Below are 15405 nucleotides of genomic sequence, written 5' to 3'. Positions count from 1 at the left end.
TACCCGAGGAAGAGTGTTTGAAATTGCCCTAATTTTAAAAGATAGCCATTAGAATAAAAATGCTGGCATTAAACAAATAATAACTTGAATTCACTGTATTGGTGTGATTTTTGTACCCAACCTGCACTCGGTGAGAGCATCATTCTTTTTTTTTTTTTTAAGAGGAAACTGCCCTTCCCGAATTCTCGGAAATATTTTTATTAGACTCAGGATTCGTCTGTGAAATAGGACGTTCACGCACGTGATATGAGGAAGCAGCATGTGATTGTTGTCCTCTTTGTGTGTGTGGCGTAGGTTTCCCTGCTCATACAGTTTCTGATTGAGAACTGCTGTAGGATATTCGGAGAAGACATTGTGTCCCTCTTGGGAGAGATTGCAGTGCGATGTGATAACAGAGAGAGCGCCTCAGGTATGCGAATCATATCACGGGTTCCTGGGGGAAGCCAGTCATGTGTCCCTGCGGGTGGAGTGGGGGTATCGGCAGATGCTGAGGCTGGGGCTCCCCTGGACTAGTCCACAGCAGCGGAAGGGAAGGGAGCCCCTGACCTGGGCCGGCAGCCCCATCTCTCTGATACACCTGAGTGGCTGCGCCACACTTCAGACCAAGTTTGGAAAGCTCCAACTCTTTGAATCCTGGGAGAAGGGGCCCCAGCCTTGGGAGCAGAGAGCCCTTGCACATCCCACGCCTCTTCCTGCAGTTCTGCTTCCCCGGGGGGGGGGGGGGGGGGGGGGGGGGCTGGGGGGGGGTGCTTTTCTCCTCTAGGAGCACGACACCCCACCCCCACCCCCGCCTGACTGTAGAATTTCAAAAGGCCATAGCACTCTCTGTTTTCGTTCTTTCTCTGTCCGCTTCACCCTAAGATGACAGGTTTTCCACGTTGGTGGTTAAGTCGATCCCTCCGATGCAGGCTTCGTTTCTTTAATGAGCTTTTGCGCTCTCGCGTTCCTGGTGAAAAGTGTGGGGCCTGTGTGATTAGTTTCTGCCAAACAACAGTTCTCCAAATCTTTCACATGTTGTTTCCATTTTGCATAGTTCATTGTTGAGTCCGTCCCTTACCCCGCTCCTCTTATTCCAAACAGCTAGGGAGACCATTTGGCCACTTGAAGATCTTATTTCGAGTGCTCTGTATCCAGACCCGTCTCCCTTCCACGTCATATTTGAGCATGACTCAGACCAAGTGCTTTGCATTTGGAGGAAATGAGCCGCCCTTCTTCCACGTTTCTTGTAAAGTCTCGCCGAAAGCACACGCATGCCCTCGGTTCTCGCAGCTTCCTCTGGCTGGTGCTGTCTGCATGGCAGGCTTCCAAAAGGTCGTGAAGAAAAACTGGGATTGAAAGATCATCGCGTTTCCCCATGACCTTTGTTGACGCACCCCTTATTCTCTGATAAGACGATAGCGACTTTCTGCATTCTTCTCCTCGCTTCCACGTGTGGATGGATGTCAGTAGCATTTCTGGGGAGGCTCAGGGGCTGCTCGACCAACGGTCTCTTGCAAGGCAATTTAGGCTGTAACTCTTAAACCTCTTAAGAAAACCCTGCCTGCCGTCGAGTCAGTGCCAACTCATAGGAGGCTGGAAGTCCAGAGTCAAGGCACCATCCCTAGGGGTAGCCCGTCGTCCCTGTTGACTCTGCAGGATGAGCTTGTCTCTGCTGAGCATCTGATCTTGAGCAAGGTCTCGCTACTTCCCCTTGCTTGTTTGATTTCTTTTTTTTATTTTATTTTAACAATTTATTGGGGCTGATACAATTCTTTTCACAGTTCATACATATACATACATCAATTATATAAAGCACATCTGTACAGTCTTTGCCCTAATCATTTTTTTCTCTTCTTTTACATTTTATCAGGGACTCAAACAACTCTTACCACAATCCATACATATACATACATCAATTGTATAAAGCACATCCATACATCTGAAAAGAGATTGACTCCCTTCACCAGTCCCGTCTCATTTACTGTAGCAAAGACATTCCTTTCCCAGCTCCGATTCTATGAATATCGGCATAGAGACAAGGGTTTGCCATCCATCTTTGGGATGGGGGTGGGAGACACAATTCAATCCATAAAACTAATGTTCATACCTGATGTTAGTACCTTCATATTTTTACCATCTCTGGGTATTGTGACACGTCCTCGTTGCTCTGAAGAAATCTTATTAAAGAAAAAGCTATTTTATCAGTTACTGAAATACATCTATTAAACTCCCAACTTTGTTTGTTAGTTTGTTTAACTCTGCGCTAACGTTTGGGAAGATTGTGAAAGCTGTTTTCTTTCTCGAGAGTAAGAATTCAAGCAGCGATCTACACAAAGGAGAATTCAATTAGCGCATCGTGGATGTGGGTGTTGGTTTTCTTTTGAATAAGTAATCATGTTCAGACAGCCCAGCTATTATATGTAGTAACAAGAAAATATGAACCGTGGTTTAACTTTTTTTTTTTTTTTGCCAGACATTTCCTGCTTCCAGCTAAATGACTCCTCCTATGACAGCCTGGAAAACGAACTCAACGAGGACGTGGGTGCTCCATGCAGTGACTTGGTAAAGAAACTGGGCCAGGGCAGCCGAAGCATGGACTCCGTCCTTACCCTCAGCGACTATGACCTCGAGCAGCCAGAGGTGGAAGGCCTTTTAACCCTGAGCGACGTGGACTTAGACCCTTCTAAAGATGAATGCGCTCAGATGAAGCGGCCGCTTGAGGTCAAGCCAGCGAGCTTCTCTGTGGTGTACCCCAACGTCCCTCTGCGGTCCCATGCCAGGGCCCCCTCCGGTGGGTGCTCGCCCGCCTACCTGCCCCCGGCTGCAGCGGGTGCACCCAAGAGCTTGCGGCGACATCGGCGCTGCTCGGAGCCCAGCATCGACTATCTGGACTCCAAGCTTTCCTATCTCAGGGAGTTTTATCAGAAAAAGCTGCGCAAGTCCAGCTGTGACGCCATTCTCTCCCAAAAGGACGAGGAGGACCTGAAGCCGAGCCAGCCCCTCCAGGGAGAGGGCAAGGTGACAGGTCTCAAACCGAGTGTGGCCGCAGGCACCGAGGGCAGCAAGAAAAACGCAACTCACGCAAACGTCAAGAAGAAAGGCCCGTCCGGGCATGAAGGACACCTGGGGAGACCGTTGTTCCCTAAATCCAAGCCAGTGGCCATCTCGGTGGCCTCGCACAGCGGCGCCGCGGTGCAGGGTCCCCGCAGACACCCGCCGCCCCCCGGGAACGCAGCTGCCCCCCCGGGGTGCTCCCCACCACACGTGGCAGCGGCCCTCCCGGGCTCCGGGATGCCCCGGCGCTGCTCGGAGCCCAACATCGAGGACCAGCAGTGCGCGCTGACCTATCTCAGGCTGGGACACACGAAGAAACAGCGAGACGCCGCAGGCCCCTTGCCGGGGGAGGAGGATTATCTGCAGCGGCACAAGTCTTTGCAAATGGAGGGACAAAAACTCATTAACCAGAGTTTGGTCATGGGCATCGAGGTGGGCAAGAGTAGCGCCTGCCACCCGAGCACTGAGAAGGTCTTGCCCCCGCGACTGACCCTGTGCCCCAGGACTAGTTACTCCAGCCTGTCGTCCCCAGGCACGTCGCCGTCGGGCTCCTCGGTGAGCTCACAGGACAGTGCTTTCTCTCAGATTTCTGAGCACTCCGTGTTTTCCCCCACTGACACCTCCTCTCCTGTAGATTGCACTTTCCAGGCGCAGACGCAGCAGGGAGAGCTCGCCTCCGACTGCAGCAGCGCCAGCCTAGTCTCCATGAGCACGCCCAGCTGCTCCTCCGGGGCCCAGGCCAGCGGCCGCCTGGCTTTCCCAAAGAAGGGCACTCCCGAGTGGCATTCGCAAATGCATTCGGTCACTCTGCACCCCAGCGCGTGGCTGAGGAACGGCGTGGCCAGTCTGAAGAACTGGACCCTCAGGAAGAAGGCCAAGGCATCTCAGCCAGAGGAAAAGAAGGCCAGCTGTCGGAAAGGGCCTGCGGAGCCCATCTCCCCATATGCTTCTGAGTTGCCAGACAGACAGACTGACATGCCCCTGAGGGCTGCGGGAGGACTTGGGGCTGGGCAAACCGCCCCGTGGTTTAGTCCGTACCCCTGCCAGGAGTCAGACAGACACTGTAGCGCTCCCTTCAGCCCCACAGAAGACAGGCTCCCGTTCTGTAAGAAGTCTCACAAGGACGCTGAGGACGGTGGTCAGTGCTCCCCCGGTGCTCTGCCCTGTGAAAGCCCCTCCTCGCCCCGCTCTCTGCCTGTGGACGATGGGTCCAGGCCGGCCCCTGGGCCTGCAGTAGCAAGCGATGATGAGGACCAGCATTTCACCAAAGACATTTAGCCGTGGGGAGAATCCTATCTCTTCGGGAACAGGAGCTGGGCTTCCTTATAACACAGAGACAATAGTTCTTTGGACCCCTCTGTATAAGACACCTGGGAGAGCTAGCACGAGGACCACCGTGGCTAATATTTAGAACAGGAAGATGCTTCTGACGTGCGATTATTTGGCAGAAAGCTTGTTCTCCATGATTTGGTCAGCCTAGTGTTAGGGAAGCTTCTCTTCCTTCGAGCCTGGGCTTAGTCCTGTGGTCTAATTCTAGAGATTTCACGGAGGAGGGCTAGAGAAACCAATCTTTCGGTCGAACTGGGTCTCACGTGAACACTTCTGTGAAATTAAGTTACCTGAGAAGACTGAGAGATCATGGAATTAAAGATGAGGGACAGGGTAAAGAGGGAAAGGGTGAAAAAAAATCATCCACAATTCACGAAGTATTTTTAAGAAATAGCCTAGAAAACTACCACAAATCAAAGCCATGAGAAGCTTTTGTCCGGTGATGAAGGAAATCGTGGGAAGCGTCTCTCTCTCTAGATCTAGATCCAGAGAGCATAGTTCCGGGGCAGCTCAACAGCATGTCCTCATAGCACCCTTTCGGGAGCCTGTCACTTGATGCAGTTAAGCTAGAAAGCAGTAGAATGACTCAAGGACCATTGTTGCTGATTTGCTTTTCCACTGGCGTGTTGTATTGCTCTGCAAAGGCTCCAGGAACTGGTCCATTCCAAAGATGCCCTTTTGCTGGGAACATCCAGAAGGACACCTCTTTCTATCTATAAGGAGACCTGCCCAGTACCAACATTTGATCCGCCTTCCGGCTGAACTGTTTCCCTCCCGCTCTGCCTCTTAGATGACAGGCAACTCCAGGGAAAATGTGATCACCCATTCCTCGTTGCTGGCGTTGGGCCGCAGAGAAAGCCCACCATGTAGAGATCGGCAGGTGATACACACAAAACAACAGAATACACACGAAAGTGGCTGCCAGGCCACAGACAGGCATTGGCTTTGAGGGGCTTTTTCACTCACAAAAGGGTGTCCATGTTTTGCTGCAAATAATTCATGGTTTATGGATGGTTTGGGGCCCCTTGTGTGATTTCAGAACCATGGACATGCCCTCTCCCTGTAAGCCTCCCCTGGGACATCTCCTTACTCGGGATCAGAGCATGATAAAGGGATTGCACCAGGACTGGGTTTGCATCTTCTTTCTAATGATTTGCCCACACAAAGTGGCTGAGAGCCCATGTTCTTGGTCTGTGGTCTACCACCAGACTCAGCATCACATGAATGTTTTACCCACGACGCAGTTTATTCCAAACTAACTTTCCTTATCACTCCCTCGGATCTGTCATTCAAGTGTTCATTCCCTCTTCCCCTGAAGGTGGAGGGTTTGGGTTTGGGTTTTTCTTTACAGAACTAATAATAATGTTTCCTCTAAGATGAAGAAGTTTTTTCAGTATTAGCTATAGGTGCTACCTACCTCGCGGGGACATGACCCTCTTTGCCCTAAGCGCTAGAATGAGCTTTTAGAACTCTGTCCAAAGAGCACCTTCATGACACTGGCCATCTCCGTCGCAGATGTGAGGTTGCTTTCACCCAGTAAGGAGACTCTCCCATAGAAAGACCCGCAGGTGTCCGTGTGCATTTTGGGTGGTACAATGTAGAGAGTCCACAGGCACCGCTCCCCTCCCCTTAGGGCACACTACTGTCAAAACTGCAAGATGTGAATGAAGCTCTCAAGGCTTTGGAGTGTCTTTGTGGAAGAAATGACTTTTCTACTTATCAAAATAATAGTTCAAGTCTTTTTATTTTCATATTAGTGGGTAGAAAACCAGCCACCCAACTTGAAGCATAGAACGAAATACATGCTGAGGTTCTTCAATAACCATTCTTCCTCCCTGGGTCCCTTTAGATGCCCCTGTATTACTTAAATGTGAATAGTTTGTTAATATTGCTGTAAAGTATTATATTGTATAATTTGAAGACAAACTACTTGTCATTTTATTATACTCTGTCAACCTATAATATATTAGACTGATGCTTTATCTAAAATGCTTTGAGTTTGTATAATATATCTTGACAAATTTTACTACCATATGTTATGTAATAAATGTGTATTTTTGTACTTGCAGAAACTGCTGCTAACTTTTAAAAGTTTTTGTTTTGTTGGTTTTGTTTTGTTTCCAAGGCACTGATGATGGATATGTATGATGTCCACGCTGTCTATTAAATAAAACATCATTCTGCAGAGTGGAGCCCACCAGAGCAAGACTGCCCTTTGTAGAGTTGTGTTAGTGGTTGTTGAACCCCATTTCTGCTTCCTGTTGGGACATTGCACCTGGGGCCATTAGCACAGAATTGGAATTTTTGAGTCTTTAGGCATAAGCCATGTTCATCCTCTCCTGAAAACTTCTTTCCTTTTTATACTTTCACCCTATTTATCAAACCTCGTTTTAGACACAAAAAATCATTTTCTTTGGCATTCTTTTTAATTACAGTTATAAAATCAAACAATTCTCATGTCAAAAAAGACCCATCAGCTCAGATCAATTGACTGCATGAGGCTTTCCAATGGATTTTTGGAATATTCTGACATGCTGAACTCAGACAAGCCAAGACATCAGGACTTTTAAGGTGGTATAAATGTATTAAATAAAAATAGTTTCTCATGACTGCCTACATCTGTACCTTCTCAAAGTTCACCATTTCAAAGAGGTTCAGAAACATAACACTACTTTAGTCCATTCATGTGGAAAGCAAAGACTACAACCACACTGTCAGAAATGTCATTGATCAGGAAATGTGAGTAGTGTACACACACTGATACTCACGTCTCCCAAAAATATATGGTAGTCCAGAGATAATTTTGCTTTTAAAAGGTATTTTCCCCAAAGCATTAGATTTAAGAAATCATACCACTTCTGCGTGTGTTTCTTGTCCTTTGTGTGTCACATTGAATTGAAAGGAGGTAATGCGCTCTTGAACCGATGGCTCGGCTTGTCTGCTGAAAAGGAAGACTATTAGACATGTTGGCCCACAGGTGGGCAGTTGTTAACCCATCTTTTCCTACCTGGTGGTATTTTAATGACTTGAGTTAGGAAGTCTTTGCCCACAACTCATTTCAGTACAAAGAAAACGTTATCACTAGGATATTGGTAGTTTTCTTTCCTGAATATTAAATTTGGGCAACATGTTAATTAACTTTATTCAGCATAAAATACGCTTCCTTCTGAAAGAAAAAGTACTTGGTTTTGATGCAGCCTTCCCCAACTGGGAGTCTTACACTGTTGACGAGCCTCTGTGAGTCTAGATCCGTGACATAAGGGTGCTCTTGGTAATGCCTTGGACTATGACAACTTCCGCTCTGCATGACGGCCGTGCCTCGTCGAAGTTTACAAAGGTTTGGGAGTATAATTTGGAGACTTGTTTTGAAGTCCCAAAGAAATAGACACACAGGATGGTATTCAGTGTATCATGTACCTACATTTGGACGTCTATGATTTTTTTTTATCAAGCAGTAACCCACACACATTTTCAAATAGCTCCAAGCATCTTCCTAAGCTGCTTAGTGCCCAGGTCCACACGGTTTCCGAAGTTTGGGGACACTAACCCTGAAATGCTCATTTCATCCAGGACATTGGAGTTGAGTGTAGAACTCCTTGCAACTTCTTAATCTATGAGGAGTGGATCCATTTGCTAAACACCTGTGCTTGTGAGGTAGGCCCATCACTCTGAGCAAGTCATTTTACAAGTGCTATAAAATCCCTCTGCCGAGGCAAAACGCGTCAGGTTGTTGCTCCTCAGCTTTTCAAGAGGAAATGAATTGTCTTAAGTATCTTGGCCCAAGGACGAAATGACCGAGAGCAGAGAACTGTCCGAAAGCAGGAACACAATCCATGGTTTGCCGATGCATGGGTAAAGGAGGAGGAAGGCTTAAAGAGGAGCTAGCTCAAGCAAGAAACCATCCCAAATTCGAAGACAAAATGCAGGAGTAGTGGAAAAGAACTCAGTTGAAAGTTTCTCAGGGGCTTTTCTGCTACACTTCTGGCTGTTTAGGAACCCTGGTATCCCAGTGGTTATGCATTAGGCTGCTACCGCCAAAGATCAGCGGTTCAAAACCTCCAGCTGCTCTTTGGGAGAAAAATGAAGCTTTCTACTCCTGTAAACAGTTACAGTCTCAGAAACCCACTGGAGGCAGTTCTCCCCTGTCCTGTAGGGTCTCTGTGACTCGGCACTGATTCAATAGTAGTGATTTTGTTTTAAATTTGGCCTTTTGGGTCTCATGGACTAAAGCTTAAATTTCTGGGCACTAGGTTTACGAAAGGCTACAGTTTACAGGGAAAGCCAAAAATCCATGTATGAGTCTCCACATAAATTCAGCCCTTCATTGAATTCTGATCACTAATGAGCATGGTGAGTACCTTTGCTCTCGGGCAGAGTACTTGAGAGGTAGGTCACTGTCACTTTCCTAGCCAGGCTTGGCAGGAGCAGCAAAGTCTTTGGGGGTTTGTCTGGGTGTAACCTCAATGGAAATTGGAATGCTTGGTTTCTGCCCTGACTGCCTTGGTTGAAAGGCCCAGAACAAGTCTTGAAAGCTCTTCTGTCTAATATATGTGCCCCAAACATGTTCCCATTCCGACTTAAAACTGATCACACCTGTAACTGATCTTTGCTTTGCCCTCTCATGTCCTTTTTAACCATCCACATCTCTGCAGACCTTGGATGCCATCATGACCTCATGCTAAACAGCCTCCCGCACCTCGATGATGTGTCTTTGTTTTGTCTTGTCCTGTTTGGGACTGAATAAATATTCTCCTTAAGTTATATTCGAGATTCGGGGTCTCTCTTACACGCTAAAACACTCAGAACACTCATACGAAGTAGATGTTAATGTTCTTTGCCCACCAGAAAGTCAACAAGCAACATGCCTTCAGCATTCAAAAGGTATCACCATGACCTTTCTTCTTGACCAGCCACTTTTTCTTTAACGACTTCACTTCCATCTCTTGGCAGCCATTGTTTTGATGGTTCTTGTCTTCGGGATTAAACTGGTAAAGACATGTTTCATCTCCCGTTAACCATTCTTCCAAGAAATGCTTCAGGATCTTATCTTTCATGCAAAATTCTATTGTCTGCAGCTGACCTGGATGCAACAACATTGGTACCCACCGTCAAGTGGAAAGTTTGCTTACCTTTCATGTTTTGGCTGGAATTGCGTAATCTGAACAAAGATCTGGCGGAGTGGCTGTTGCTTCTGCTGCTGAACAGTGCTCCTCTTCAACTGGAGCCTGAACAAACTTGGCTCATCATGAAGTAATGCCTACTGCTGTGGACTTCTCCTCAACGTCAGCTCGTGCTTTCTTAAATTGGGTTACCCATTTGGAAACTGATGATTTCCTTGGGGCATTTCCCTTCATAGACTTTTACAGTATCCATGAGTTCACCAAATTTTATATTTCCTTCAATCTAAGTGGAATTCGTGGTTCTCTGACTGGGACATTTAAAAAAATATTGATGGGGCATTTTTTCCTTAGTACCTGAAACCAGGTCTTCTTCATATACATATTGTAACAAATCCGTATGAGTTCATTTTGGTGCCAATTTTTAAATTTGTATTATTTTATGAATTCTATGAATCTTTTCAGAATATAAATTTTCCATGAACTTTTTAAAGACAGCCCCTGTATATATGCTACTCAGGCAGTTAATTGTTATTCCCAGGTACAGTTCTGGAGCCTAGTAACAAATTGGGAAGGATTTTTTTGTCCTTAGGAACTTTAAACAACTGAGGGAATAACTAGGAGCCAATGCAAGAAGAAGAAGGTTAGCTCTGTGTCTGTACGCACTGCTAATAAAAGCATTCACTTGTGTCATTTAATGCTCCCCATGTCTCTGCGATGAATAAGGCATGTCAACTGGACGGCCACGGTTCTCTGGCTTGGCAGTTTTGATAGCGCTATCCTCCACAATGAGATCTAATGTAATGTAATCACTTCCATAATGACATCACCTATGAGCAGCCAATCAGTTGGAAGGGCGTTTCCTCAGGTGTGGTCTGCATCAGATATATGTGTAAGCTTTGTTTCTACAAAATTCAGCTTAAGCTACACTAGAACCTCATTCAGCTCCAGCCTCTTCTCTGTTCTTTTACCTTTAATAAAATATGGATGCTAACGATGACTCTGCCATAATAAAGCAGACACGAATCATCTACGTGTAGCAAATCCAAACTCTACTCGATTATTGTGTCCACTCCAGTGGCTGACTGTGAAACTGACCGCCAATTGCTCATGTACAAGTGGAAGTCAAATACAATGAAAAAAAGTCCAAGAGAGCCAAAATACAGCCCGGATTTTAAAAACATCTCAAGAACAGATTTGACACATTGGACGGTAATGGCCGAAGACCTGATGGCATCAACACACCATGCACAGAGAAAGCAATAGGTCGTTGAGAATGCAGGGAAGGAAGAAAAGATAAAAGTGGACGTCAAAACCTAAACCTTGCTTCTAGAGCAGCGAAAGCAAAAAAGATGCCGAAGCCACATAGCTAACCAAAATCTCAAAGGCCTGTACAAGAAGACAAAGTATTTCAATAAAATTTTATTATTATAAAGTTCTAATAAAAAAGACATGGACTTAGAAAACCAAAAAGGAAGAACACACTCAACATATTCCAAATTGAAAGAACTGAAGAACAAAATTAAAGCCTCGTGTTGCAATATCGAAAGAGTCTATAAGTAAATATTAAATGATGCAGGAAGCATCAGAATAAGATGGAAGGAATACACAAAAATCAAATAAAACCAGTTGGCATTCAAGCGCTGAAGGATGAAATCCAAGCTGCACTGAAAGCACTAGCAAGGCTCCCGGAATGGACGGAACATCAATAGAAAGTTTCAGCAAACTGACAGGACATTGGGGAGAAAAAAATGGACTACAGCCCTACCTGACCCACAGATCCGCACCCCATTGAGAGGCAAGCAAGCGCCCTTGTTGTCTCTCATGAGCATTTCTTACCTTCCGCACTAAATACTAAGTGACAATTTGCTCATCGCCTTGGAGTCCGATAAAAGTTACCTTCTGACAAACTAAAACCTGCCTTTTCTTTCTATTCCTTAATCCTGATGCTTCCCTCAGGAGCCACTTAATACATCATTTCTTTCAGATGGCGGCCCTTCAAACGATGGAGGGTGCGTGCCTGTTTAGCTGGCTGATCTTTATACCGTGTTTCTTTAGCTCCTTGTGAGACACACTTTGCGTGACAGGGATTCCAGCGTCTTCCCCAAATCCTTTAGAAGCGCTTCAATTTAGCAATGTCCGTGTCATACCTAGCCACTGCCTCCATTATAAAACATCTAAACTCACTGCCCTCGAGTCCATGCTGTCTCCTAGTGACCCGATAGGGCAGAGCAGCACTATCCCTGAGGGCTTCCAAGATGATAAATCTTCACGGGAATAGGAAGCCTCGTCTTGCTCTGGTGGGTGATCATTTTGAACTGCCAACCTTGTGGGTAGCAGCCCAACACATAACCTCCTATGCCACCAGGGCTCCAATTTACACGACACATTGTTATCTTTAGTTTAATATTTTTATGTGGAATTTAGTGTTCCTCTGTAAAGTTGCCTTTTGTAGGTCAATTGGCAATTTCACATGCACTTGATTCAGTACAATTTTATGGTAAATATTTTATAAAAGACATTTTACTTTTTAAAAAAAGAAGTTAAGAGACATATAAGAGAATGAAAACATCTAGCACAGCTTCTGTTCAATCACAAAAAGGAAGAAGAAGCAGTTATTGAGAAATTAATGGTTGAGAATTTTTCAGTATTAATAAAAGACGCCAACTAACAACAATTCTCAAATAAGTTAGATAAAAATTCATAATGTATGGACATAATACTGACTATGCAGAACAGGAAGACAAAGCGAAAATAATTTTTAAACGAGCTAGATTTTGTTTTTTTTAATTTGAAGATGACATTTCTTTTTGAGAAAGGAGAGGTGGAAAGACAACTGACCTTGCTACATCAAATTGAATCCAGAAGACAGTGGAAAGTAACTTCAATGTTCGGAAAGAAAATACTATCCCATCCAGAATTCTACACTCTTCAAAAAAAACCCTTTCAAAATACTACCTGTTGCGGGTATATTTTTAAGTATTTTTTTTAAAATCTCGTATGGGTGGAATTAACTTTAAAAATGGAGGATTGAACCCACTCGGAAGAAAGGCTTGGAGATCTACTTCCAAACACTCAGTCATTGGAAATTCTGGAGCGGTGCACCCTGGCACAGGTGGGCTTGCCGTGGGCTGCACTCCCCAGCGTTGACCGGTGGTCCAGAGAAGGGATGGCTGAGCAAAGAGTTGAGCAAAGTGCGGGGGACGCTGGCCAACACGGGCGAGAACATTCCTGGCAATTTGATGAATGTGAAAACTGTCAACAACTTCAAAGCACTGTGTGTATGTTGGGGGGCGGGTGAGAATTCATTTAATATTTTAGGTATCTTGATGCATAATTTTTCTTTTGTTGCCTTCAGTGCTTGTCAAAAATGTACTATGCAGAATCAAAGACAGTTGATGTTACCTTAGAAATCACCCTCTCCCCCCACCCCCAGAGAAAACCTTCAAATGACCCCCGGAGAGGCCACACCTGGCTAAAAACCCCATAGGTAGGATGAGGCAGCACAGCTCCTGGTGGTCTTTCCATGACCACATCCTTCCCTGGGCCACTTGCCTGCCTAAAGGCTTTCTTAGTGTCCACCACTGGCTTTTCCGAGAATACAGACAGGCAGTGACCAGAGACGGACTTCCCAAGGACATGTCTCAAAAGCCCAGTTTCTTAGCCAAGAAGTTGCTTCTGCTCAACTCTACTTTCTTCTGTTCGGTCCTGCCATTTCCTGCTCTCTGCAACTCAGAAACATTGACAGGTGTCGTCCGTACCCTCAGAGCTGTGGCAGTGGGCAAAAACACCTGGTCCTTTTATGACTGGGGCACCCGGAAAGGATGCCCAGGTCTCAGGCGTTTGTGTCTGTCTCGGTCTGGGTCTGAGGAATTCTGACCTCTGGGTTCCCCCTCTCCCATACAATGTGCAAGGCCAGGGGAGCTGGTTTCAGGCAGGACCATTGTCAGTGCCTGTGGCCTCAGTGTAAACACGGGTTGGTTCTGTGTCCTGCAGACAAAACAACGGTGTGAGGGATTGGGACTTTCACTCCCTACCCAACTCAAGTTGGCATCAATCTGCAATGTTGATCACCAACCTTGTGGGCTGGTCAGGGCCCTGCACATGTGACTGGCTGTTTGCAGTTCTGGCACCGGCCCAACACTCCCACTCTTCTTTAGTGGTCTGAGGTTTGAGGGATGGGAGCAACGGAAAAGTTTAAGCTTTGGAATCTAGTAATTCTGACAAGGCTGGGGGCTATCAGTTCCCTAACCTCGGGACGTCTCAGACGTTCCTGAGTTCATCCTGTTATCCAGGATGTGCTGTGCTGGGGGCCCTGGTGTTCATGCATGTCTGCCTTTGACTGTCCTGGCGACACAAAAGCTTTCCCTGAATCTGAGGTTAAGAAAGATGAAGGGCTAGAGCCGCCTGTCTGTCTGCAATAGGCATATTACATAATAATAATTCTCTCTGATCTTTCTTTAGTAGCTTCTGCATTTCTCCACTTCTTCCTTTCAGCTCTGTAATCTAACACCCAGCCACTGCCTTCTTATCTTTGCTGCCTCTGTCCACCACCTACCACCCTGTGACCCCACCCAACTGGCCTCAGATACACACAGAGGGTAGACTGGTCGTGCTTGGAAGACAAAAGGATCCAGTCCTTTCTCTTAACACCCTTTGTTTGCTGGACTCATTGTTCGGGAATGCTGTGTCACCCTGGTGGCAAAGGGACTTACCCGTTGGACTAGTAACCACAAGGTCAGCAATTTTACCCGCTAGGCCAGCGGTTCTCAACCTGTGAGGGGGTTGAACAACATTACAGTTATGAAGTAGCAACAAGAGTCACAAGGCACTGTATTGCAGGGTTGCGGCATTAGGAACGTTGAGAACCACTGCTCTAGACATTTCGAGGGACAAAGGTGAGGCTGCCTGCAACCCCAAAGTTTCCCAGCTTCAGAAACCCTAGGGAGCAGTGCTACCCTGTCATAAAGGGTCCCTGTGGGTCACAGTCAACTCAGTAGCAGTGGACAAGGGAAGGGGTGGGTAGAGTGTAGAGGGATACCCAGGTAGAAACCACACCATCCTTTATCCAACCCAGTTTCCTCCCTTACCCCATCATATGGTGACCTCATGCCCTTCTAGACTCGGAGGCTTCCTCTGGGATGGGCACAGGGTCTAGATTGAATAGTCAGAAGATTTTTAGTTTCTTCATAAACTCAAGAGTTTCAAGACCACATGGATGGCTTTTGTAGTTAGTAAGCTTCTTTAGAAGGCCGAGAAGGAAGAACCTTGTACTATCAGACCGAGCCCAGAAGACAGAAGCTTCTGTCTCTGGGGAAACTTCTGGAGTGATCTCAGTGTAGGAGTTGCCCAGTTTTAATCAGTGGATAATTGCACGATGGGCCGTGGCATCGATGGCCCAGCTTGATGCCTCACCAGCTCAGCAAGGGTGTAAATAGTCAGGTTCTCAAGAGGGAGGATTGGTGGGGGAGAAGGGCTTCGATCGTTTAAGTAGGATCACTGGCAGCTGTCAGGGGAATGGCAGTAAAATCAAACCAAACCACACCCGCTGCCATCGAATTAATTCCAACTCACAGCAGCCGTCTACCACAGAGCAGAACTGCTCCCTGGCATTTCTGAGGCTGTAAATCTTCGCAAGTGTAGACAACCCCATCTTTCTTGTGCAGCGCTGCTGGTAGATTCCCATGAATGACCTTGGGGTCAGCAACCCAGTTTGTAACCCCCTATGCTACCAGGCCTCCAGATGACACACACATTGTTTGTTTAACAACTGGAACTACTTAATGTTCCTATCCATTCATTCCGCCAGCAATCTCTGAGCACCATACGGCGCTTTCAGAGTTTCTCAGACCCCTCGCTCCCCATGTGTGGGCTGAGCCAGCACAAGGATCTCCATTTTCCATACAAGTCAACTCGTGATTCAGCT

General features: G+C 46.4%; 1 protein-coding gene across 5 annotated transcripts in view; it reads left to right on the top strand.

The window, feature by feature from the left end:
- ARHGAP20 (Rho GTPase activating protein 20) overlaps positions 1-6554 on the top strand; it is a 130741-nt gene extending 124187 nt beyond the window's left edge. For all 5 annotated transcript variants that reach the window (XM_075546569.1, XM_075546570.1, XM_075546567.1 and 2 more), the window contains exons 14-15: positions 295-409; positions 2453-6554. In XM_075546569.1, coding sequence (XP_075402684.1) covers positions 295-409; positions 2453-4311 — 1974 coding nt within the window. In that variant the 3' untranslated portion in view covers positions 4312-6554. The remainder of the gene's footprint in view (positions 1-294; positions 410-2452) is intronic.
- The last annotated feature ends 8851 nt before the right edge of the window (positions 6555-15405 follow it).

Source organism: Tenrec ecaudatus, chromosome 4 (genome assembly GCF_050624435.1).
Source record: "Tenrec ecaudatus isolate mTenEca1 chromosome 4, mTenEca1.hap1, whole genome shotgun sequence".
NCBI classification, from domain to species: domain Eukaryota; kingdom Metazoa; phylum Chordata; class Mammalia; order Afrosoricida; family Tenrecidae; genus Tenrec; species Tenrec ecaudatus.
Note: the sequence above shows the minus strand (reverse complement) of the source record. Positions and strands in the feature narration are given on the sequence as shown.